General features: G+C 32.1%; 2 protein-coding genes across 2 annotated transcripts in view; one reads left to right on the top strand and one right to left on the bottom strand.

The window, feature by feature from the left end:
• The window catches only part of LOC114324792 (nucleoredoxin-like), a 206,164-nt gene that overhangs the window by 93,305 nt on the left and 85,229 nt on the right, over nt 1–27,630 (bottom strand). The gene's annotated exons all lie outside the window — the stretch shown is intronic.
• LOC126887737 (uncharacterized) lies at nt 9,070–14,327 on the top strand. Its single transcript, XM_050655455.1, has 2 exons — nt 9,070–9,491; nt 10,054–14,327. Exon 2 carries the CDS (start codon nt 12,543–12,545, stop codon nt 13,938–13,940), a length of 1,398 nt encoding a protein of 465 aa, XP_050511412.1. The 5' UTR covers nt 9,070–9,491; nt 10,054–12,542; the 3' UTR covers nt 13,941–14,327.

Below are 27,630 nucleotides of genomic sequence, written 5' to 3'. Positions count from 1 at the left end.
TTCGTTACTTCCTACCTACCAATCGTATCAGAGCTAGTAACGACTATTGTATCTACTTTGATTACTTTGATTACTCTGATTATTTTGTTACTTCATACCAATCGTATTAGACCGAGTAACGATTATTGCATCTACTTTGATTACTTTGATTACTCTGATTACTTCGTTACTTCGTACCAATCGTATCAGAGCGAGTAACGACTATTATGTCTACTTTGATTACTCTGATTACTCTGATTACTTCGTACCAATCGTAACAGAGCGAGTAACGATTATTGTATCCACTGTGATTACTTTGATTACTTTGATTACTTCGTACTTCGTGAAGGTCGTTATTATATCGGAATACCTATACAAAATACCTACCTACTGTGAAATACGATTCTAGATATGATTACCGGTACTCAAATACAAAAGTAACAAAAGTAATCATAGTAACCAAATCATTTTTATCCCTAAAACAGATCGGTGAAGGTCGTTGTTATATCGGAATACCTATACAAAATACCTATCTACTGAGAAATTCGATTCTCGATATGATTACCGGTACTCAAATACAAAAGTAACAAAAGTAATCATAGTAATCAAATCATTTTTATCCCTAAAACAGATCGGTAAAAGTCGATGTCTTATCGGAATACCTATACAAAATAGCTACCTACTGAGAAATACGATTCTAGATATGATTACCGGTACTCAAATACAAAAGTAACAAAAGTAATAATAGTAATCAAAGCAACGAATACTGTAAATGATTACTTTATACAAAATACCTACCTACTGAGAAATACGATTCTCGATATGATTACCGGTAGGTACTCAAAAACAAAAGTAACAAAAGTAATCATAGTAATCAAAGTAACGAATACTGTAAATGGTTTGTAACGAATATTCGAAAGTAACTATAATCAACAACACTACATTGGGCGGTCGAAATGGTGCATCTCTTTCGCTCTCACTATTGGCAGCTGGCTAATAGGCACGCTCATTGTTAATAATTGAAAATAACAGCTTTGAGCTTAGTCATATAATGACAAACATTTCTTCAGGATCTTGTAGGGGAGGCTTTAAACTTTAATTTGGTCATTTTCTGAGTTTCATAACAATAATTTTTAACCGAGTTATTAGCCTTGAAAATGGCCATTGTCGCGGTTTTCAAATTTTGAATCGCGTATAACTCGACAACAATCAATTTTAGACAAAAATGACGATAGACATTTTTTGCTCAGAATGAGCAAAAGAATCTAAATTTCTCAAAGTGAAAAAATTGATATTTTGAATTTGTTTAAAAAAATTGTTTAAACAATTTTCCAACCGCGGTACCTCCTAAGACCGTATGGATTTGTTGTAAAAACTTCTTTTTGGGTAAGTTTGTGCAAAACAAAACGAATCTAACGGGAGCGAGCGTACAGCCTGGACTAATACCACTTAAGCGTCAGAAATATCGTGTTCATTACCACTTCATATTTTGTATTATGTATATCCGTAATTTTCAAATTCCTATTAGAGGTAAAGCATTACCAACATTTCCTATATAGTGAGAGCGAACTGGACGAAAGCTAATATAGAAAAGCTCGTATACAATTTTCCTAATGACTTCCGTACACCATTAACTTCATTAAGGCCCCCCCTTCGTGTTTGTTATGACTACAGGAATTAATAGCGTTTATAACATTTGATAACAGAATACCCTCCAACTGTACTTTGGTTAATTGAACGCTATAATTTACTGAGGTGTCTACTTCAAACAGTGAAACTGCTAATGTACTATTACTATATCGTTCCATATATTTGGACTTTTAATTGGATATACGTTCTAGCACTTAGTGTTTGTTAGTTTAACTCAGTAATTAAGTTAGAGAACGGAATAGTTGTTCCAAGTCTAAAATTGAACCAAAGTTAAATAGAGTCTAATAATATTACAGCAACAGAATCCAGAATCTTTAGTATTAATACAGTGAGGGGCAAAATTATGGAATAAATTCATTTTATATAACATAGTAGTAATATAAGCTAGCTCACTTGAAAAGATATTCACTTATCCATTCAGCGAATTATTTATACAAAAATACAGGTCATAAATTTAATCACATATTCGGGGACCAAAAATAGTTCTTATTCTTCTTATAAAAAAGAAGCTGCAACTCGTTAAAAACTGCCTTATCGAAAAAATAATAAGAGGCAAAAAAGTTTTAAAAATATTGAGTTTAACTAATGGTACCACAATAATACTTTATTTGGAACGTACAAAAAAGTTTGGGAGGGTTTAAGGGAACAAAACCCCAAAAAATTTTTATGGGGTGTACCATAGCCACCTTTACTTTACAAGCCATGAAGTTGAAACTTGGCAACATCTAAGCGTAGACCGGTTAATTCTGACAGTTCTCATTTATTTTTAAATGTTTTTAAATAATATTCACTGTATTTACAGAAAAACTCAAACATTTTACAATATTTCGTGCTCCAAATTATAAAGAATATTAAAAGGTATGTATTAAGATGATTTTAGTTCAATATAATATATTTTTATATAATATATTTTATAGTATAATATATTTTTATATAAACTTACGTGCATATAGAAATGCGTCCACTTAGAAGTGTATAAATTGGATGAACCAACCCAGTTATATATTTGTGGATATGTGGCTCATCAAATTCATAAAAGTAAAAACTATTGTCAACATTTCAAACAGCTTGTTTTCTGCAATAAAGGAGAGACAACTGGAGCAGATTACTACGATTATTTGCAGAGAGATGGTTTGTGCTTAGCAACAGACTCAGTAAAATTTATTTATTATCATCTTTGCTCAACATTCGAATTTATTATAAATAGTCCCAATCTTGAAAAATTATTTTTGCAGCACAATTGTCACCTGAAGCTGTTATCATGTTTGGTAATGAAAGGTTTACAACATGAAGGCTTTCATTTAAATTTTGAATTTGAGTGTGAATGTGGGGAAAATGCCTTCAAAGTTTATTCTGCTATTATAAAAATTATGTGTAATATTGTTTTAAATAATTATACAAAAAACAAAAATAGCAGCCATCAAAGTGATGAATTTTCAAAAAAGTATAAAAAGAAAAGTAATGCTAAGGGGAATAACAAAAAAAGAAAGTTATCGACTCTAAACCCCAACACTTCACATCAAACCATATTTAAAATAAAATATTATTTATTTAAAATAAAGTATTTTACACATATTCTTGTTATTGGTTTTTTTTTTGTATAATAATAATAATATATTAAAACCCAACTATAGACTTTGGTTTTCTTAATAACATTCTGTTTTTTTTTATTATTTCGCTTATGTTGGATAATAAAAAAAGTTAGCTACTTTAAGAACTAGATTTTTGTTCTTTATCAAATCAGGGTGTTTCTAAATAAGTGCGAAAAACTTTAAAGGGAAAGGAACAAAATGCAAAATTTTGACGCCTGTCAAAATTTTCAGTGTATTTTAAATGCAATCATTTTTTTCGAATCCTGAGAAAACTAATAAGTATTTTTGAAAAATTTAAACGCTGAATGAAAGATTACTTTATTACCGAGGGCCGAAAGTTCCTTAGAATGAATGAAAAGTTGTTTTTGAATGACATATTTGAAAGTAAAAATCACACTAAATTTTCTTAATTTTTCGCCCCTGTAACTTATTAAAATAAACATAGAAGTTTTCAGTGACTTTCGGCCCTCGGTCCTAACGTAATCTTTCATTCTGCGTTTAAATTTTTGAAAAATACTCATTAGTTTTCTTAGGATTTGAAAAAAATTAATCCCATGTATATTCTTGTTATTGGTTTTTTTTGTATAATAAACGTTACTTACAAGGAAGTACTTTTAATTTTATTTTGTACAAACTTCTAATTAATAATATTTTCTTGTTCGACTCAAAAAATACTATAAATTTTACCAGAATTTCTACTTTAAAATTGTGTTTTCAAAAGCGGTAGTCCGAAAGTCGGACTACGCACGTCATCAATTGCGATGTTGCCTTTTTCTCTTCATGGCTTGTTAAGTAAAGGTGGCTATGGGTGTACCAATTTCACTATATTTTTTCTTTAAAATGTTCCCACCATAAGAATGCCACTTGTCCAATTTCAATAAAAAATCTATAATAGTTTTCGATATATTGGAAAAAACGATTTTCATTTTGTAACTTCAAAGGGCTGTAACTTTTTTTACGTGCACATATGTACTAAGGTAAGTTAAGTTCAATCGAACTATTTTTGGTCCCAGAATATGTGGTTTAATTAATGACCTGAATTTTTTTACACCCTGTATAGAGCGGCAAAAATATATTACTCTGGGCTAATTAGCAAAATTCATGGAAAAGTTATTTACCAGCAATTTTATTGCTGGAATCGAATTATAAGATCCTATATATTAATAATATAGGTATGCAAAGTCCGAAGATAGTGTGCTACTTTTTTTATAAACAAAATGGCGCCGACAAATCGTATTTTTTTTCAATTATTGCTCCATAATTCCGAAGATTTTAACTTTATAACAAAAACACTCAAATAAAAATTCACCGCAATTAAATTCTGCATAGAGATATATTTTTCCCGATTTGCTTCGACGAAAATTTTCCTCGGAAAATGCGGGTTTTCCCAACAAAATCTCCAATTTTCAAATAAAGTTTTAGGTAAGTACTTATTAATCAATAATTAAATAACTTGGTGACATTAAAGCTTTCTTGGTATAGATTGTAATTCCAGAAGCCGGTGAAAATTAAACGAATATTTTAGCAACAATTCAATTGTTAATTAACAATTTACGATCGCAATAATAATCAAAATAATCACGATACATTGATCAAACTTATAAAGATTATAAAGATGAGATGCTTATTTAATATTGTATCGACAAAATATAAATTTTTCGTTTTTTTGCATAATCTTTAAATATTGAAAAAAAAATAGTTATAATACGCTGGTCTAATTAGTAAAGTACAAAGAAAGGTTATTTATCAGCAATTTTATTGCTGAAGTCGAATATTATGATCCTATATATTAATAATATAGGTATGCAAAGTCCGTAGATAGCGTGCTACTTTTTTTATGAACAAAATGGCGCCCCCAAATCGTGTTTTTTTAAATTATTGGTCTATAACTCCGAAGATTTTAACTTTACACCAAAAACACTCAAACAAAAATGCACCCCAATTAATTCTACATAGAGGCATGTTTTTCCCGATTTGCTCAGACGAAAATTTTCCTCGGAAAATGTGGGTTTTCCCCAACAAAATCTCAAATTCTCAAATAAATTTTTTGGGCAAGTAATTATTTATCAGTAATTAAATAACTTGGTGAAATAAAAGCTTTCTTGGTATAGATTATAACTACAGAAGCCGGTAAAAATTAAACGAATATTTTAGCAACAATTTAATTGTTAATTAACAATTTACAGTCGCAATAACAACCAAAATAATCATGAGACATTGATCAAACTTAGAAAAATTATAAAGATGTGATGCCTATTTCATATTTTGTCGACAAAATATAAATTTTTCATTTTTTTGCATAATATTTAAATGTTTAAAAAAAATAGTAATAAACAAATTAACATTTCTCAGAAATTGTTTATTATATTATAATTTAATTTAATACTTAAAATGCGTATTTCAAAGGTCTTAAAAATAAATGCCTTAAAATTTTTTTCTAACCATTTGCAAAAAAGTTATGAGACAGAAAATAAAGATACGATTATTTCGTTGTTTATAATTTGTTTCAATTGTTTCAAAGCTTAAAAGTGAGTTTATTGTACAAACTAATTACTCTCAAAAAATAACAAACATTAATTCAATGGTTATATTTTAATCAAAGATTAAAAATGTTTTTTTTTTTGTAATTTTCAGCGCGAAAGTAGGCTTGATACAGAGACGGAGATGTTCACTCGAAGCGACTGACACACTTTAAACTCGCGCGAGTTGTGTATGTGGACGGGTATATACATAATACATAGGTACGGTACTGTATTACTCTACTTTCGCGCGTGTAAATTACAAAAAAAATCTATTTATAATCTTTAATTAAAATATAACCATTAAACTAATAATCGACATTTTTTGTGAATAATTAGCTTCTACTTTAAACTCACTTTTACGCTTTGAAAGGATTAAAACAAATTATAAAAAACGTAGTGTTCGTATGTTTACTTTGCTGTTTCATAACTTTTTTGCAAATGGTTGCAAAAAAGTTTTAAAGCATTCATTTTCAAGATATTTGAAATACGCATTTTGACTATTTTTTAAAATTAGAATATAATAAAAACTTTCTGATAAACGTTAATTTGTTTCTAACTATTTTTTTTAACATTCAAATATTATGCAAAAAAATAAAAAATTTATATTTTGTCGACAAAATGTTAAATAGGCATCTCATTTTTATAAGATTTCAAAGTTTGATCAGTGTATCATGATTATTTTGGTTATTATTGCGACCATAAATTATTAATTAACAATTGAATTGTTGCTAAAATATTTGTTCAATTTTCACCAGCTTCTGGAACTATAATCTTAACCAAGAAGGCTTTTAAGTAACCAAATTATTTAATTATTGGTAGACAATTACTTATCTAAAACTTTATTTAAAAATTAAAGATTTTGTTGGGAAAACCCGCATTTTCCGAGAAAAATTTTTATCGGAGCAGATCGGGACAAACACATCTCTATGCAGAATTTAATTGCGGTGAATTTTTATTTGAGTGTTTTTGTTGTAAAGTTAAAATTTTCGGAGTTAAAGAGCAATAATTAAAAAAACACGATTTTCGGGCGCCATTTTGTTTATAAAAAAAGTAGCACACTATCTGCGGACTTTGCATACCTATATTATTAATATATATAATCATAAGCTTCGATTCCAGCAATAAAATTGCTGGTAAATAACTTTTCCCAAAAATGGCCTATTCTCCGATAATCAGCCCAGACTATATTGAATTTATTATTTCAGTTAAATTATAAAACACGAATGTTTCTAAAAATCACCCACATAGAATTTATAAAAAGTTGGAGTCAGATGTTAGTAATACACATATGGGGTTCAGAAAAGGACTAGGTTCTCAAAAAGCTCTCTTCGGTTTGGATGTTATTACACAAAGATTCCTAGACGTTAATCAAGAAGTACAGGCATTCTACATGCTTAGGCATTCTTGAAAGAAAGGACATAGAAAAATTAAAAAATATGGAAAAAATTTTTTGGAAACGCTTTTTTTTAGTTACGAGTGACTAAAATTAAAAATATTATAAAAAAATCAACTAAAAAGCAAAAAATAAGAAAAATTCAAAATCGAAGGATTATTCTAAAAAAACTCTCACACATTTTTTAAAAAATTGAAAAAACCTAACGCATTCGTTAAAGAAAAGCGTGGGGCGAAAACCGTATTTCGATGAAGACGCGCCCCACGCTTTTCTTTAACGAATGTGTTAGATTTTTTCAATTTCTGAACAAATATGTGCATCAGTTTTTTTCGAATAATCCTTCGAGTTTGAATTTTTTTTATTTTTTTTGCTATTTAGCTGCTTTTTTTATATTTTTAATTTTAGTCACTCGTAACTAAAGAAAAGCGTTTCTTAAAAAAATTTCATATTTTTTAATTTTTTACTTTTAGGCTAACACTTTTCAAACATTAAAATATATCGTCATGTTTATTAAAATATATGTATAAAACATAATATGATGTATCTACTAACATGAAAAGTAGTCGGAATCGGCAATAAATTAGAAACTTTTTTGTGTTTATTTATGAAGCATAACGTAAACAATTAACTTAAAAAGTGAAATTATATATAGTTCATATAATTAGCTACAATCCGTAAAAGTTTCAAGTTTCTTCATTGTAAAAAACCAGAGAATTTAAGAATTTTTCATTAAAATCATTTTTTTTTATTTAAGAGGATCCCTACGTTTTTTCGGCTGCAATGCTATTCAAATGGGGATTCATTTTTTTCGAATCCTGAGAAAACTAATCAGTATTTTTAAAAAATTTAAACGCAGAATGAAAGATTACGTTATTAGCGAGGGCCGAAAGTCCCTGAGAACTTCTATAATGTTTATTTTAATAAGTTACAGGGGTGAAAAACTAAGAGAAAATTTAGTGTTATTTTTAATTTCAAATATCTCATTCAAAATAAACTTTATATTTACTCTAAGGGACTTTCAGCCCTCGTTAAGAATTTAGTCTTTCATTCTGCGTTTAGATTTTTCAAAAATATTTATTGGTTTTTTCAGGATTCGAAAAAAATTAACACAATGTTCGTGGTAATATTTTCCAAATCTATCTTTGTCATACAACGCACTTAGTCGAATAGAATATTGTCAGTCAGACACTGACAATCAGTGACAATTTTAAATAATTATTTGACATGAATCGGGAATATTTTTAGTTGTTGATTAAATAATATTGATATACAGAGTGGGCCAAATAAAAGGAGCCACCCCTATATTTGGCAGTATTTATTAGATTTTAAGAAAATAAAAAAACAGGTCAATTGTTGATCTAAGGGGGACACATTTTTACGATACAAATATCTGTCATTTGTCAACTCCCTCCCTTCCACTTCCCCCGCCCCTTATTTTTAAATTGGGAATAGAGGTCGTGTGCTAGCTCATTTGAAAGCTTATTCAATTCTCTATTCAGTAATATCAACATCGACTTAAAAATGTATACAGGGTGTCCAAGAAAAATGATTTTGAATTAAATTAATTGACACAAAAAGAAGAATGCATGTAATTTATTTAACTCAGAACACATTGTACTGCTGACAGAAAACCGAAAAAAATGTTTTTTGATAAATATACACTGCTTTTTGCTTAATTTTAATGTTCAAGCTTCCACCCATCTGCCTCTTGGTAGGTTGAATATTGAATTTAAGCAACAAACAGTGTTTATTTATCAAATAAACATTTTTTTCTGTTTTTTTATCAGCAGTAGAATGTATTCTGAGTTAAATAAATTACATACATCATTCTTCTTGTGTCAATTAATTTAATTTAAAATAATTTTTCTTGGACATCCTGTATAAATTTTTATGTCAATGTTGATATTACTGCATAGAGAATTTGTGACGTTCCGCCCCTTATAGAATCGATTATTGATGGGAAGATATTATTTAACTATCCAAAATATTATTTAATTATTTTCAGAATTATTTTCTTTCAATGTTTATTCAAATAGAACTTAAACCCATCTCAGAATTTTTAAATGCTTGATGACGTCACATTTAAAACGTGGCAACATTGGTTTCCCCACTTTGACAGCCAATGCTTAGTAGAGGGGTACGAAGGATTGAGCTGTGAACGTGAGCCTTGGATTGCCATTGTTTCTCGAGTGTTCGGTCTGAATCGTAGTGTGCGGGGTCATTAGACTCAATTATTCACCTCTAATTCTCAGTTCCAAATTGATTAAATATTACAATAAAAGTATAGTGAAGTTATCCAGCAGCAGTGGATTTGAAGAATTTTAGAGCATACTATATCCAATGAGTTCTACCCCGGTAAATACACATTTTATTAAGTATTTTATTCAGCCATTTTGGAAGTCCTTGACATTTGCTAACTAAGTTTCACATAGTCTATTTTCATGGTTTTTATGTTTTATTTTCATGGATCAAACTCATCTAGAGATAATTCAATATTCGTTGTTAATTTGTGCTTCCAGTTGGAAAATAGAGCTAATTTAAACTCCATTTTTTATATTCCTTTCAAGTCTACAGAACTCCTATCTTTTGAACGATGATCAAATAAGTATCCATCGCTTAGTCTTACTATATTTCATCCTTGTATAATATATCTATATACCGGTGTATATATTATAATAAAATATTCTTTCACAGTAATTATATTTTGTATTTCAATTGGAAATTACTTGTGTTATTTGACCAAGGTCATCTGATAGCAACCTGATAAAAGGTCAAGCTGTCTAGTCATTCAAGTTTTTGGACTTAATGACCTATTTCTTCTTATTCCCATAGGAATAAAAACACCTCCTCGTATCTCTTGCTTCTTTTTTTTTGACATTGGTAGATTGGTAGTAACACCACACTGTGTTTTTTTTAGCACCTACCATGAAATCTTAAAGCCACCCTACAACAACACCAAGGCCAGACCACACAGAGAGAAACAATCAATAGGCGACCAGCCTGGATTATTTCCACATTTTCTTTTTTTGAGTACCTCCAGCTGCTTTCCAACAGTTTTGAGTACCTTCAGCTGCTTTCTACCAGTCTTCCTCTCCTGTACCTCCAGCAGGACAGCTGCTAGCGAGAGTTAGCACCCTTGGGTGCTCATTACATCAACTTCAAGATTAGGAAAGAGTGGTTTGTTTGGGAACATTTACTGTGCTCTTATTAAAGACAGACTGGTTTTGTGATATTTAGTACATTTTTTTTTATAGTTCAATTGCACACACATTTTTCCTGCTTTATATTTTTATAGGTTTTTTTTTCTTTACAACATAATATTTAATTGATAGCGTTCCCCAACACTCTGCAATCTATAAAGGTATAAATTTCTGAGCTCAGATATTTTCCCTGATAATAGTAGTCGGTACTCTTATCTTGATTATTTTTAGGCTGTGTTCCACTTTTGTATAATTATTTAAACTCATTCCATTATTTTAGTATATGTTTAATTAAATTTTTAAAAATTAACTTCACATATTAGTCAAAATTGTAATTATTAACTTTATTTAACTTGAACTTATTAACTTTACTTAACTTTAACTTATTAACTTTATTTAACTTTAACTTTAATTTATTAAATTCATATGAACTTCTGGATTCTAATCCCTCAGATTAGTTTTTGGTTTCACTTGTTATTATTACTATTATAAACCACGAGTTAGGAAAAGGATCTGTGTATCCACTCGTAGGTTTATTTATTCAATAAGGCTTGTGCCTGTCCCACTCACAGTGAGGTATTTATATGTTATATATAGTATCAGGTAGTATTTAATTAAGGTGTACGTATTATAAACGTACAATTATTATTTGGTGAGGGTTCTACTAACCTAGTTGTAAGTTGTACTTCCTGTATTAGAGGTACCCGTAGTCAGTTTTTCTAACCTTATAAAGAGTATTCTTAGATCATAGTTGTATGATGATTTTGTAATTGACTTTCACTAGTATCACTTTTTCCTGTCATGTTAGAGTTACACACTAGTTACTTGTCCTAACTCAGAGATTGTTAAAAAGATCTAGTAGTTACATTCAATAAATATACATTTATTGTGATTTTTTTTTTCTTATTACTCCTTTATTTTTAGTAGTATATTTTATAATTTAATAATCTTTAATAACTTTTCACATACTTGTACTACAAATTTAACATACTCTATAGCAGCGTAGAATACCTGGAAGAGCGTTAACCTAGTTATCCTTCTTCTGGCGCCCAAAAATTCATTCTATTTTCAGTATATTATTATATTTACTCTATCTATTTTCTGAACATTATCTTCATATCTTCTTTTCGAGCCATCATTGTCACTTCCTTTAATCTATTGTCTGGCCAAAAATAGCCGTGCAAATTGGCCGAATCCTTCCTCGAGTGTCAAGTGGCCCTTCTCATACATATTTAGCTAGCCATTCAAGTTATATCTATCTATTAATGATTTCTCATCTCTAGTCCTGTATCAATTCGATATTCTTTGTCTTGGCATCCTTCCATACAAATACTACTACAAAGTTGTATTTTAGTTACTCCAGCTTCTTCAACGGAGAAGCCACACATTTTTGTCCTTTGGCTACATTAAGTAGATCTTCTTCTTTTTACTACTTCTGTTGGAGTTTACCACTCCCTTTTCATTCACTCCAACAGAAAATCATCAGCTAGTTGTTACATCGGCTTTCCAACGTGGTGGCTTTATTTTTGGTCTGAGACAGTATTCATTTAGGTCAATTCTTCTCTTTTATCTGAAATCTCTTTGTTATTTCCGTTTGGTATCCTATACACATATTGTTACTTATTTATTTTATTTTTAATTTCTGATACATATCAGGTATTCTTAAACGCTGTTTTGATTTTTGTTTATATTTTGGGACCTCATTATAGTATATGTTTGTGCAGCTTACATTCTGGGTTAGATTTTGAATTTTTATTGGGAACTTATATTTAATATTGCTATTAATAATATAATTCATATAACAATTTTATTTCTTCAGTCAATAGTGGTATAGTTGGAGGTACAACTAAGTGTTGATTATTATTATTATTATTATAGATATATATTTTTTCTAGAGTGGTGGTAAGTTACATATAAATAAAAAAATTTACTTCCAGTATTTAGGTAGTAGGTTTACTTGAGTATACAATATTTATTGGATTATTTATCCATTTATTTGATCTTATATATTTATTTGATCTTATTTATTAGATTATATACTGCATTATATATATATTTTTTTTTTTGCTGGCTATTTTGATTTTGTTGGTGTGTTGCTGATATTTTCTCGGTTTATATTATATATATTTTGCGTGCAAACTTTCATATTTTCATATTTTTCATATTTCTGTTCTTTGGACTATTTGTCAATAACTTTGCTCTCATCATGTGTGCTTTTAAAGCTGAACATCTTCTGGTGGATGAATTGGATTATGAATTAAAGATTCGGGACATAATGCCAGAGGAGTCGACAACTGTCGATAAAAAACGCAATCTTTTGAGAGGTGCTTTGAAACAAGAAGCTGGCAATAGAAGTTTTCTCCAAATTTCAGCTGGATCCCTTCCTTTTGAGGAACAACAAAAAGGAATCACTGAAACATTGGACAGCTTGTCTAAAAAAATCGAAAAGTTTAGGGGAACTGTAAAGGATACAGAGTATGCGCGATTAACATCTCGTCTAGGCCATATTTCTGCCCGTGTACACTTGCTACACTGTCCTTCTGAAGAACAGGAACCGTTCAAGAGGTCGGTTTCTCTTAAAATATTAACACTAGAGGGTGAACTTGATTCTAGAGTTAACCCCATTGCTACCTCTACTCCTAATGCTTCAGTCAATGTACCTAGCTTTACGTACTCCAAACCTGTTCAAGTACACAAATGGGGTATTTCATTTTCAGGTGAAAAACAGCACACTGATGTGATGTCATTTTTAGAAAGGGTTGAATGTCTTCGAATATCTAGAGGTGTTTCTGAAGAGGATTTGTTTGCTGCTTCTGCTGAGTTGTTCACCGGGACCGCTTTTACATGGTTTATGAATAACAGGGGTAATTTTTCTTGTTGGTCTGATCTGATTAAAAAGTTGAAGTCAGATTTTCTTCCGTATTCATTCCAGGATGATTTATTAGATCAAATTAAGAATCATAAGCAGAAACCTGGGGAATCTGTTACTATGTTTATTAATACTATATTAGGTATGTGTAGTCGTTTAGACACTCCTTTGTCAGATTTAGCTAAAATTAAAATCATCCTTAAATGTCTATTGCCCTTTTATCATCAACAATTAGCTCTTATGGACATTCAGAACATTGATGACCTTACTATAAAATGCAAACGTTTGGAGGAAACGTTATCCTGGTCTTCTCAACCTCCATCCACATCTCGATCCTCTTCTAACTCTTCTTCTCAGCCAACTTCCTTTAGGCAACGTTCTTGGCTAAATAAGGGTCATGAACATAATGTTTCGGTTGTTAGTTCTCTTGTCTGCTGGAATTGTGATCAGCCTGGTCACCCATTTTACAATTGTGGGATTCCTCAAAATCGTATTTTCTGCCATGGTTGTGGCCGAGAGAACACCCTTAAAAGAAACTGTTCTAAGTGTTCGGGAAACGACACGTCGGAGGTCCGTCCCCTGAACGTTTCTCCGTCCAACATCCAATCAGGGAATCAAACCCCATCGTCAAACGAAACTGCTGGACCAAGCACATCCAGCAACCCAAACCCATCTTCACGAAAAGGGAAAGGGGTGTCGTTCAAGAAAGCAGCACACACCACAAAACAAAATTAAACCAGAAATTTATTTCTATAGATAATACGTTAGATTCGCTTGATTCAAATGATCACAGATGGTCATTTACAAACGCTTCTTTGATTGGTAGTGTTCAACGTAACAATAATAATTGTGATAGTAATGTGGTTCCATTATCTATATTAGATTCTAGTTTTGTTAATGATGATGATACGTCTGGGTTAGTTCCATATAACGGTTGTAGACAACCAAATACTTTAGATCTAGATATTAATTCGTTATTAGTTAGGAAACAAAATGATAATAGGCCATATCTTCCTATTCAAATTTTAGGACAATCGTGTTTAGCTTTGTTAGATAGTGGCTCTAATATTTCATTGATAGGGGCACATTCGTTAAATTTATTGAAAAATTCTAGTATTCCCATTATGCCCATTTCATCTTTGCAAGTATCTACTGCAGATGGTACAGTTCAGTCCATTACGGGCAAACTCCAAATTAAAATCACAGTGGCAGATTTATGTAGGGAAATTACATTTTATGTTATTCCTTCCGTGCAGAATTCTATAATTTTAGGTATGGACTTTTTCAATGCTTTCAATAGTACCTTAAGTTGTTCTGATTTTTCTTTTTCCATATCTGAATTTAATTTATCTACCCTTAGTGCTATTCACGATTTTGCTAGTTTATCAAGCTCTGAACAAAGGCAATTAGAGAGTATGATCTCTAAATTTACTACTCTTTCTTCAAAAGACAAACTAGGTCGTACGTCGTTAATCTCTCACACTATCGAAGTGGGAAATCCCACTCCTTTCAGATTATATCAGTACCCCATACCTCAAGCCTGGCAGGCAGACTTAGAAAAGGAAGTAGATTCGATGCTTGCTTTAAATATCATAGAACCTTCAACATCGTCCTACTGTTCTCCGCTCTGGTTAACGAAGAAGAAGGATGGATCCTTCAGGATCTGCTTTGACGGTCGAAAACTAAACAGTATCACAACTAACAGGGATGCTTATCCTATCCCCAGAATAGATGTGATTTTGAGCAAACTTCAGAATGCCAAATACATCTCTTCTATTGATTTGTCTAAGGCCTTCCTACAGATCCCACTGAGTGAAGAGAGCAAGAAGTATACTGCTTTTGCTGTCAGTGGTAAAGGATTATTCCAGTTTGTCACCATGCCTTTCGGTCTTGTTTCTGCTCCTCAGACAATGTGTCGTCTGATGGATTTAGTCATTGGTCCACCGTTAGAGCCCTATGTTTTCTATTATTTAGACGATATTTTGGTTGTCACTCCTGATTTTTCCCTTCATATGGAAATTTTAGATAAGTTATTTTTACGTCTTAAGGAAGCTAATCTAACGGTCAATCTGGATAAATGTCAGTTTTGTCGCCCTAGTCTTAAGTTCTTGGGTTATGTTGTGGATAACCAGGGGCTGAGGACTGATCCTGAGAAAATAGTTGCTATCAAAAATTTTCCTATACCAAAGACCACCACCCAAGTCCGTAGGATATTGGGAATGTGTGGCTATTATCGGCGATTTGTACCGTCCTACTCTACTTTGTTGTCACCTCTTACTGATCTTTTGAAGAACAGGAAAAAGGGACAGACCATTACTTGGACTCCTGAGGCTGACGAAGCTTTTAGGCGCGTTAAAGATGCTTTAACGAGCGCTCCGGTTATGATGTCACCTAATTTTGATGAGCATTTTTATCTAATGACAGATTGCTCTAATACAGCTTCTGGAGGCGTATTATTTCAGTTGAAAGATGGCTCCGAACACCCCATAGCGTACACTAGTAAGAAGTTGAACAAGGCCCAGAAAAACTATTCAACTACGGAGAAAGAACTCTTAGCTATCATCCATGGGTTAGAAGCTTTTCGTTATTATCTGGAAGGTCGTAATTTCACTATAATTACTGATCATAGTTCCTTAGTATGGCTTCATAGTATGAAAAACCCTTCACAGAGGCTTTCTCGATGGATATGCAAACTGGCTGCCTATTCATATAAGATTGTCCATAGAAAGGCAAACGGGGTAGTGGTCGCAGATGCTCTTTCACGTGTCCATGATATTAATGTCCTAGATCTGTCCTCTTTAAGTCCTGATATGTGGTATCAGAATATGATTGATAGGGTCACTCAAGACCCACAAAAATATCCTGATTTTAAGGTAGAGAATAATATTCTGTACAAACACATCTTAAGTCCGATAGAGTCCTTATCCAATATGTCGGAGTGGAAAATAGTTGTACCTACGCCAAATAGGGAAAATATTCTGCATATGTTTCATGATGAAGTTACGGCGGGTCATTTTGGTTTTTATAAGACTTATCACCGTATTGCCGAATTATATTATTGGCCTGGTATGCGGAAGTCTATAAAAAGGTACATTTCTAAATGCATGGTTTGTGCTACTTGTAAACCAAGTAACCTACCACAGGCTGGACTTATGGGTTCCTTCAGGAACATAAATTTTCCTTGGCAGATGATCTCAATGGATCTCATTGGACCTTATCCTCGGAGTTACAAGGGTAATACCTATTGCCTGGTAGTTGTGGATTATTTCACTAAATTTCCTTTAGTTTGTCCCCTTCGCCAGGCCACAACTCCAGCAATTTTAAAATATTTGGAGGAACAAGTCTTTTTGGTGTATGGTGTTCCTCAAATTGTGTCATGTGACAACGGTCCTCAGTTTGTATCGAAGGCCTTTAAAGATCTTCTAGCTAAATATAAGGTTCAAAAGACCTTTTATAATGCTGCCTACCATCCACAAGCAAATCATACTGAGAGAGTAAATCGCAGTATTGTCACAGCTCTAAGGTCCTATACTTACCCTGATCACAGAGCTTGGGATCAATATATTCATTCCATAGCTCAAGCCATAAGGACTTCTGTCCATGAAGTTACCCAGTGCTCTCCAGCATATTTGAATTTTGGTAGGAATGTGGCTTTATCAGGTGATTATTTTGGTGTAATTTCAGACAATTCCGAAAATCTTCCTCAAATATCTGAGAAACTTCATCGCTTAGATGATCTCCAGACGTTACCTCATATTTTCGCAGACATTAGGAAGAAGTTAAAAACTTCTTACCTAAGGAACCAGCAGCACTATAATTTGAGGAAACGAGATCTGCGATTCTTTGTTGGTGATCGAGTCTTAAAGCGCAATTTTGTCAAATCCAATAAGGGTGATGCCATTTCTGCAAAGTTTTGCCAGAAATATGTCCCATGTACTGTCTCAAGGGTAATATCTCCTTTGATTTATGAATTAAAGGACAATTCGACTAATAAGCGAATTGGTCAATTTCATGTAAAGGATTTACTGCCTGACAACACCATGGACGATGTGGATTCTTCAACTTCATCGGAAGAAGATTAGCTTAACAGGGTTGTTTAAGCTAATATCTTCCTGTGTTTGCCTTTAATTAGTTTTATTATGGTATAGTATTTTAGTTTAAATTGTTAATCACCAGATAATGCCTGACCATAGCAATTTTTATCCTTCGGCATGGCTTGATGATTTCTCACGTATTAGTTATTAGGTACCGAATTCTTGTGTAATACCGCTTGTATGAGTTTATTATTATTTTTTGTATTATAGATTGCATTTGAGTCATTATCGACAAATATTCTCAAATACTAATCCAGCCAGTAGTATTACCAAGTTAATAACCTCCACTTGTACTCTTAGTTTTGTACTCAACCTCTCAGAATAAAAGGGCTGTTGATTATTATATATTAAGATATTTGGATGTGTGGGCTCATACAAGTATTCTTGCTTAATATAGATGGAGCTATGTTACACTACCATATCTTAGATTATGTGTTATATCTTGGATATTTGATTACATACCTATTATTTTTTTTATTGTTTTTATATCATGTCATTGGATTTGCCATATTGGAAAGAAGTTGTGGTTGTTAATTTGTTATTGGGTTACTTTATTGATATTTGTCACAGGTACCTTAAATACTTTATATTAATTCGGATTCTTACTTCCTCCACAGGATGATTCTGGAATGAATTTGGAATTTTGATTTATAAATGAATTCTTGAGTCCTTCATATTTCTTCTTATGAACTAGTCTGTTAATGCTCAAAGTTGGTGAATACGTGGGTTCGAAGTTCAGCAACTGATCACTGCTATCCGATTTCGTAATCCATGTCTTTCTTGTCAGAGTAGGCAGATGTTTATCCATGATAATATTTCTGGTTGGGAAATGGTGTACAACACTTCCTAACCATTCTTGTGCAATTGTTCCAAATATTCCAGGCACATTTTCACACGATAATAGGGAAGTCTAGTTTGCTTATTTTATGTCTCTTAGTTCATAGTATATAGATGCTTGACTTTCCATAGACGTAGAGTCGTAATGTTAGTGATTAACCCACTGGGACAAATTATTGATTTTCTTTTTAGTAGATTCCCTCTTCTTTCCTTAGGCATTAATTGTTGCTTAGATTCAGGAATATCTCCTGGATAATCCTATGTATGTTCACATGAATATACAGTCTTATGAAAGATTGGGAGCTCGTTCCCGTCATATTTTGTATTTACCATGGAGTCATAGAACTTATAAGTTCATCCTTTATTTTTACTATTTAGTTTCGATAGGCTCATATTACCGGATGAGGGTAGATCTAGAGCTAATTTAGTTAGTTATTTAGTATTAGTGAGAATTGGTCCATAAATCTTCCTGATCGTTCTTCTTTGGATATGCTCCTATAAATCTGGTGTCCATTGCTAGTCCGATTTTGGATTAAGTGTCCGATTCTTCACTTATTTTGTTTATTTGGTTGTATAGGTTCGTATTACCGGATGTGGGTGTACGTAGACCTAATTTATTTATATGATTTAGTATGGATGTGAATTGGTCCATAAATCTTCCTGGTCGTTCTTCATTGGATATGCTTTTGTGAATCTGTTGTCCATTGATAGTCTGACTTTGGATTGAGTGTCTGATTCCACATTTATTTTGGTTAATGTGTTTGCATTCCTTTGGTATGTTCACTATTTATATTAGTTGGTATTGGTGAAAATTATTCTATAAATATTCCTAGTTGTTCTTCTCTGGATATGCTATTACGAATCTGGTGTCCATTGCTAGTCCAATTTAGGATTGAGTGTTTGATTCTTCACTTATTATAGTTATTGATTTCATTGGTGACTTTAGTATATGTACTTGCGTTATGGTATGAATTGGCTCTCACCTTTGCCTGGTTGTTCGTCCTTGGATATACTCCTTATAAATCTGATGTCCATGGATAGTTCAACTTTGGATTTACTGCCAATTCGACACTTATTTGTCATTATAAATTATGTCTCATCTTTAGCACTTTTACTAGGACTTCGGGTCATATTTTGCAATTTCCGTTATTTGCTGCAGTGACCATCCTACTTTCCCTTGATTATTAGTGGTGATTATTTGTAATCTTGCGAATCAACGGGGAATGATACACTAAGCACTACTACTCTAGTTTAATATTTTGAAAAAAAAAAAAAAAAAAAAAAAAAATTTTTTTTAAATAAAATTTTTTTTCTGGTGGTTGAAAGGGAATGTGACGTTCCGCCCCTTATAGAATCGATTATTGATGGGAAGATATTATTTAACTATCCAAAATATTATTTAATTATTTTCAGAATTATTTTCTTTCAATGTTTATTCAAATAGAACTTAAACCCATCTCAGAATTTTTAAATGCTTGATGACGTCACATTTAAAACGTGGCAACATTGGTTTCCCCACTTTGACAGCCAATGCTTAGTAGAGGGGTACGAAGGATTGAGCTGTGAACGTGAGCCTTGGATTGCCATTGTTTCTCGAGTGTTCGGTCTGAATCGTAGTGTGCGGGGTCATTAGACTCAATTATTCACCTCTAATTCTCAGTTCCAAATTGATTAAATATTACAATAAAAGTATAGTGAAGTTATCCAGCAGCAGTGGATTTGAAGAATTTTAGAGCATACTATATCCAATGAGTTCTACCCCGGTAAATACACATTTTATTAAGTATTTTATTCAGCCATTTTGGAAGTCCTTGACATTTGCTAACTAAGTTTCACATAGTCTATTTTCATGGTTTTTATGTTTTATTTTCATGGATCAAACTCATCTAGAGATAATTCAATATTCGTTGTTAATTTGTGCTTCCAGTTGGAAAATAGAGCTAATTTAAACTCCATTTTTTATATTCCTTTCAAGTCTACAGAACTCCTATCTTTTGAACGATGATCAAATAAGTATCCATCGCTTAGTCTTACTATATTTCATCCTTGTATAATATATCTATATACCGGTGTATATATTATAATAAAATATTCTTTCACAGTAATTATATTTTGTATTTCAATTGGAAATTACTTGTGTTATTTGACCAAGGTCATCTGATAGCAACCTGATAAAAGGTCAAGCTGTCTAGTCATTCAAGTTTTTGGACTTAATGACCTATTTCTTCTTATTCCCATAGGAATAAAAACACCTCCTCGTATCTCTTGCTTCTTTTTTTTGACATTGGTAGATTGGTAGTAACACCACACTGTGTTTTTTTTAGCACCTACCATGAAATCTTAAAGCCACCCTACAACAACACCAAGGCCAGACCACACAGAGAGAAACAATCAATAGGCGACCAGCCTGGATTATTTCCACATTTTCTTTTTTTGAGTACCTCCAGCTGCTTTCCAACAGTTTTGAGTACCTTCAGCTGCTTTCTACCAGTCTTCCTCTCCTGTACCTCCAGCAGGACAGCTGCTAGCGAGAGTTAGCACCCTTGGGTGCTCATTACATCAACTTCAAGATTAGGAAAGAGTGGTTTGTTTGGGAACATTTACTGTGCTCTTATTAAAGACAGACTGGTTTTGTGATATTTAGTACATTTTTTTTTATAGTTCAATTGCACACACATTTTTCCTGCTTTATATTTTTATAGGTTTTTTTTTCTTTACAACATAATATTTAATTGATAGCGTTCCCCAACACTCTGCAATCTATAAAGGTATAAATTTCTGAGCTCAGATATTTTCCCTGATAATAGTAGTCGGTACTCTTATCTTGATTATTTTTAGGCTGTGTTCCACTTTTGTATAATTATTTAAACTCATTCCATTATTTTAGTATATGTTTAATTAAATTTTTAAAAATTAACTTCACATATTAGTCAAAATTGTAATTATTAACTTTATTTAACTTGAACTTATTAACTTTACTTAACTTTAACTTATTAACTTTATTTAACTTTAACTTTAATTTATTAAATTCATATGAACTTCTGGATTCTAATCCCTCAGATTAGTTTTTGGTTTCACTTGTTATTATTACTATTATAAACCACGAGTTAGGAAAAGGATCTGTGTATCCACTCGTAGGTTTATTTATTCAATAAGGCTTGTGCCTGTCCCACTCACAGTGAGGTATTTATATGTTATATATAGTATCAGGTAGTATTTAATTAAGGTGTACGTATTATAAACGTACAATTATTATTTGGTGAGGGTTCTACTAACCTAGTTGTAAGTTGTACTTCCTGTATTAGAGGTACCCGTAGTCAGTTTTTCTAACCTTATAAAGAGTATTCTTAGATCATAGTTGTATGATGATTTTGTAATTGACTTTCACTAGTATCACTTTTTCCTGTCATGTTAGAGTTACACACTAGTTACTTGTCCTAACTCAGAGATTGTTAAAAAGATCTAGTAGTTACATTCAATAAATATACATTTATTGTGATTTTTTTTTTCTTATTACTCCTTTATTTTTAGTAGTATATTTTATAATTTAATAATCTTTAATAACTTTTCACATACTTGTACTACAAATTTAACATACTCTATAGCAGCGTAGAATACCTGGAAGAGCGTTAACCTAGTTATCCTTCTTCTGGCGCCCAAAAATTCATTCTATTTTCAGTATATTATTATATTTACTCTATCTATTTTCTGAACATTATCTTCATATCTTCTTTTCGAGCCATCATTGTCACTTCCTTTAATCTATTGTCTGGCCAAAAATAGCCGTGCAAATTGGCCGAATCCTTCCTCGAGTGTCAAGTGGCCCTTCTCATACATATTTAGCTAGCCATTCAAGTTATATCTATCTATTAATGATTTCTCATCTCTAGTCCTGTATCAATTCGATATTCTTTGTCTTGGCATCCTTCCATACAAATACTACTACAAAGTTGTATTTTAGTTACTCCAGCTTCTTCAACGGAGAAGCCACACATTTTTGTCCTTTGGCTACATTAAGTAGATCTTCTTCTTTTTACTACTTCTGTTGGAGTTTACCACTCCCTTTTCATTCACTCCAACAGAAAATCATCAGCTAGTTGTTACAAATTGAATAACCTTTTAAATGAGCTAACACACGACACCTATTCCCTATTTAAAAATAAGGGGTGGGGGAAGTGGGAGGGAGAGGGTTGAGAAATGACAAATGTTTGTACCCTGAAAATGTGTCCCGCTTAGATCAAAAATTGACCTGTTTTTTTATTTTCTTAAAATCCAATAAATTCTGCCAAATATCGGGGTGGCTCCTTTTATTTGGCCCACTCGTATAGTGTATTTGATAAATAATAATTGATTTAAGAGGTGAACTTTATAAAAAGTTATTTATTGTGTATTATTTATGGAAGATAGAAGCAGAGAATACATCAAGATATATTCTGTGATCCAAGTATTTTGTTGATAAAGATGTTTAAAATTGTAAGCGTTCCATAGTAACAATATATTATTAAAAAATCACTTTAACACTTTTCCTCTCTTCTCGATTTAGTATTAGTTTTTGTTGTAGGTACAGTTACGGTCATTGAATAGTTTACAGGCTTACGTATCTAGGAGCCGATTTTTTAAATTATTATCTGGTTTAAACGCACCTTTTACGTCAAAGTGACGTTACCACTGGTGTACCTAGAATAGGTTATTTAAAATTAAAAATAAAAATAATATAAATAAATATATTTTACAAAGTTTAACAAAATGGAAAGTATAAAAAGAAGTTTTTTTAATAGAATGGATTATGGTCTTAATATTGAAAACAAGGAAGTCTGTTTTGAAAATACCGATTTTATTTTATATCTATCCCAAATTATCCAATCTTTGTTTGACTTTCCATATGCACATATATGACTCACGTTCAAATCTGCAGCAACTTGTCTTAAAAGCCAACCTTCTTCGAGTTTGGCAATTGCTCTTGCTTTTGCGCATCATTCAAATTCATTATAACCATTTTGGAGGAGTTTGATATCGTTATTTCATTTTTCAACACTCGCGAAATTTTTGACAAGCATTGACTTCTTGACTTTGACATTTATCAAATCCGTACGACACTGCAATTTTACAGTATTACAATATACAAATTAAGGTGTAAACTATTCAGTGACCGTAACTGTACATATAAATTATTACAATCACTGAATACATAGCTAGTGAAAAAATTATCACATTTATTAACTGAATTAATAATTTGCAATTATACAAAAATTAACAGTTATCCAAGAACATTCAAAAGCCATCTCTTTAAGCTAGTTATTACATTGTCAAGTAGAATGACATTCTAGTAATATGTACATATCCATACCAGTGTGAATTTTACTACACGTAATTTGACATGTAAAGGCAGAAAAGGTAGGGATAGCCGTAAAATATTTGCGAATTATGTACCCATAGCCCTAAATAATTAATAAACATAAAAAAAAATTATTGTCTATCCTGTATTGTTCCCGCGAATGCATATGTTTGCAAAATTTCATTCACTTTCATTGAAAAAAAGGCAGTCAAATTAACGTCTAAAGATTTGACACAAACGATTGAACTAAAGAAAAACGGTTAATAAAATAGAAAATGAGACATCAAAAGCAATAGAAATACGGTGAGGAGTTAGTACGACAGGGATAGATTTTGCCACAACTGATATTTTAATGTATATACTGAAAGCGTCTGCCAGGAAGCCCTTTTGCAAGCAAACGAAGGAATCGTAATCAATGGAGAAATTGTAAATAATATTCGATATGCGGATGACACTGCATTAGTTACAAGAACAGTAGAAAAATTACAACGATTGCTTACACACATAAATATTGCTTGCAACAATTATTATGGCATAAATATCAATATCAAAAAAACCAAGTACATATGGTCTTCAGTAATGACACAACCAGCACATATTAGGAGTATAAACGGCATTCAAATTGAAAAAGTATTAAGTTACAAATATTTAGGAACTTTAATAAACGAAACTGAAGACCAAAACAATGAAATAAAAAGACGTATTAAAATTGCCATGACCACCTTCATAAAGATGACAAAAATTCTTCTGCAACAGAGATATAAGCATCCCTCTACGATTAAGAATCCTAAGAGGCTACGTATTTAATACGGTGTAGAGGCCTTGACTCTCAAACAGAACAACATAAAATTTTTTTAAAGTTTCGAGATGTGGTGCTACTGTCGAATGCTGAAGATAAGTTGGGTTGATGGAGTTACAAACTTAGAAGTAATACGAAGGATAGAAAAAGACCCATAAATTTAGTTAACGATAAAACAAAGAAAACTCGAATCTTTGGGTCGTAGAAGAATGTCATGGTTGCGTAATTTTAGAGAGTGGTTTGGCTGCACCACTAATGAACTCTTTAGGTCAGCTGTAAACAAGGTCAGGATAGCCTTGATGTTTCCCATCTCCGATAGGAGTGGCACAAGGAGAAGAAGAATACAACAAGAAGTATGTTTCCTATTTCTATGAGCTGTATGGTTTTAAAGTCTATCAATAGAGTGCTAACCTGGTTCACAAGAAATACGCTGAGAGATCGAAAAAGGAGTGAAGGCATTATAAGACAATGTAACGTATTATATAACGTAATATATAACAATATCCGTACTTCGTTAACGGAAAACCATTAGATTCAGTGTTCTCGTATAACGACCTCGGTGTTATCGTAAAAAGCAGCCTAACGTTGTCCGACCATAGTCAGTCTATTTGTAAACGTGCGAACTCCAGACTACAATATCTTATTCGGAGGTGTTTTTCGAGAGTTTCAATGCAGTAATTCTGCAAACTTTATACTATTTACATAAGACCGATTCTTGAATATGCTGGCCCAACGTGGTATCCTGATTTGGTTCGAGACAAAATTTTGTTGGAAAACGTCCAAAGAAAAGCCACTCGAATTCCATTGGGACTGAGAAGACCTTCCTATGAAGAAAGGCCCACCTAACTTCTTTTGGACTTCGCCGACAACGTGGCGACTTAATAACCACATTTAAAATATTAAAATTTAATTTCGGAAATCTCGACGAAATTTTTACAATCAATCAAGATGAATGCCTTAGAGGTCACCAATTTAAACTGAAAAAAGAGAACTTTTGTAGGAGACCAAGACAGAATTTTTTACCAAATAGAGTTTTCGATATTTGGAATAACCTGGATGATAACATTGTCTCAGCCCCCTCTACCAACACATTTAAAAACAGACTTGACAGTTTTCTATTATAGTTGAAATATTTTTTTTATGTAAACCCAAATTGTATCTTTTTTTTTGTTGTTGTTGTTTTTTTTATATTGTATTTACTAGTGGGTCACTTATGTAATTTCTTTGTTTTTGGGCATAATAAGGACTTGTCCCTCTGCCCTTGTTTATGTATAATAATAATAATAACGTACAGTGTATAAACGAATGGGTGCTAAATAGAAAAATTTGTGGCCGCAGTTCTCAATTTGTTTCCCCGATTGTTTCAAGGTCTTCCTTACACGCTTCTAGCTACTTTTTCCTTGGTTGTCCTCTTCTTTTCTTCCCCCTCAGTAGCAACTGCTTTGCCGATCTACCGTCAGCCATTCTCGTAAGATGACCCAACTAACTAAGTCTCTTTGTTCTGACGCTTATTTCTGGTTTCCGGTATAGATCTCTGATCTCTGCATTTGTTTGTCTCCTCCAGAATTCAGATTCTCCCAGAATCCGCTCCCAGAATTCAGATTCATTAATAAGTAGCATATAATAAAAATATAGCCAAATTTAAATCTTTATCTATTACAAACTATGAAACATTTTAGTATTCTGCAATTACCAGAGAGCAACTTTCACCAGTTAGAAATAGATAGTCGTTCAAGAGCCATTTATGAATTGTTCGCGGTTGTAATGAACATTAAACAACCATCAAAAGGTAATTAGCAATTGATTTTCTATTGTCTTGTATCACATACCTGCATGCCGTGCACGTGACAATTGTACGAAAGCTAATTTAATTTAATACAGTGACGAGCGCACTAATAACCGGCAAAATAACGCAAAAGATGGAGAACATATTAAGTTGTGAGATAAAAAAAATGAAACTAGTGAAGGTGGAAGATTTAGCGATAAAAACCTATAAACTTACACTATATTGTTTCCCACATTTAGACGCATCAGCGGAGTATGCCAACAAAAACTGTCACTGTCACAGTGGCAGTTGTCAAACTCGTCCGATACGTCTAAAGGTAGAGAAAAATAAGTAGAATGTAAATTTATAGGTTTTTATCGCTAAATCTCCCACCTCCACTAGTTTCATTTCTTTGTATCACACAACTGAACGTGTTTTCAATCTTTTGCGTTATTCTGCCGGTTATTAGCGCGCCCATTACTGTATTTTACGTACAATACAGTGTGGACCAAAAGGCTCGAAATGTCTTTTGGTCCACTCCTTAAGTGCATGATCTGAATTTTACCAATCCCTTCTTCTTCTTATTCTTCTTCTTCATGCGACTAGGTTACTCCTGTTTATCTACCTCTATTCTGTTTCAGTTGTTGTTGACTGTACATTGTCTTTCCACCTTTTCGGCGGCCTTTCAACGGGACTTCTACTATACGGCTTGTTGTTTTTACAGATGTTCGCTAATCTATCTGGTCCCATTCGCTTTATAAGTTCGTTCCAGTTTTTTTCTTGCTTTTATCCACCTGTTAATATTTTCAATTTTGCATTGTTCGCGTGTACTTCTGTTGCTTTGTCTGTCTCTTAATAATATTTCCGCTATTGATCTTAAGAATTTCATTTCGATATTGTTGATTTGTTGTTACGTCTTTATTGTATAGGACGTTGTCTTCGCTGCATAATATGTTAGGATTGGTCTTATTGTTGTCTTGTATACTTTTATTTTGCTTTCCGTGGTCAGATATTTGTTTCTCCATATATGGATTCTCGGAGACAATCACTTACTTTTGCTGCTTTTGATACTTGCCTTGTGGTCTCTGTTCGTATATTCCTGTTACTAGTGATCTCTACTCCTAGGTAATTGATTTTTATTACTTGTTTTACAATTTTGTACAAAACCCTTAATATGCATGTTTTACAATATGAAAATTTCAAATTTGATGCTCATAACATTGCCAGATTTACCATTTTTCTAATATTATTATTATTAGTCACTTCGTTTTTTTTTTTAGATACAACACTCTATATTATCCTGTATTATTATTGAAATCCTCACTTCAATAGAAGTTCAACTAAATATGTAACACTTGGTATTCTATCTATTCATGAAAGCTTTAAATAAATAAAATTTCTCAGTGCCAAATAGTTTTGATGTAATTCAGTAAATATAGAATGCTGTGATTTTGATATTAATCACAATAGCCTCACATTTATTGAAAGGTTTTGTAAAATAAATTTTAATAATACCTAAAGATGACAATTGTTTTATGTGCTTTTAAAATCTCTAGAATAAAGATGGTTTTTAATGAAAAAGAGCAAATTAATGT

The sequence above is a fragment of the Diabrotica virgifera genome, chromosome 7 (assembly GCF_917563875.1).
Source record: "Diabrotica virgifera virgifera chromosome 7, PGI_DIABVI_V3a".
Lineage (NCBI taxonomy): Eukaryota > Metazoa > Arthropoda > Insecta > Coleoptera > Chrysomelidae > Diabrotica > Diabrotica virgifera.
This window is presented reverse-complemented; position numbering and strand designations above follow the sequence as displayed.

Coding starts and splice junctions, on each gene's coding strand:
- LOC126887737 (XM_050655455.1), top strand. CDS start 12,543: ATGTGTGCTTTTAAAGCTGAACATCTTCTGGTGGATGAATTGGATTAT.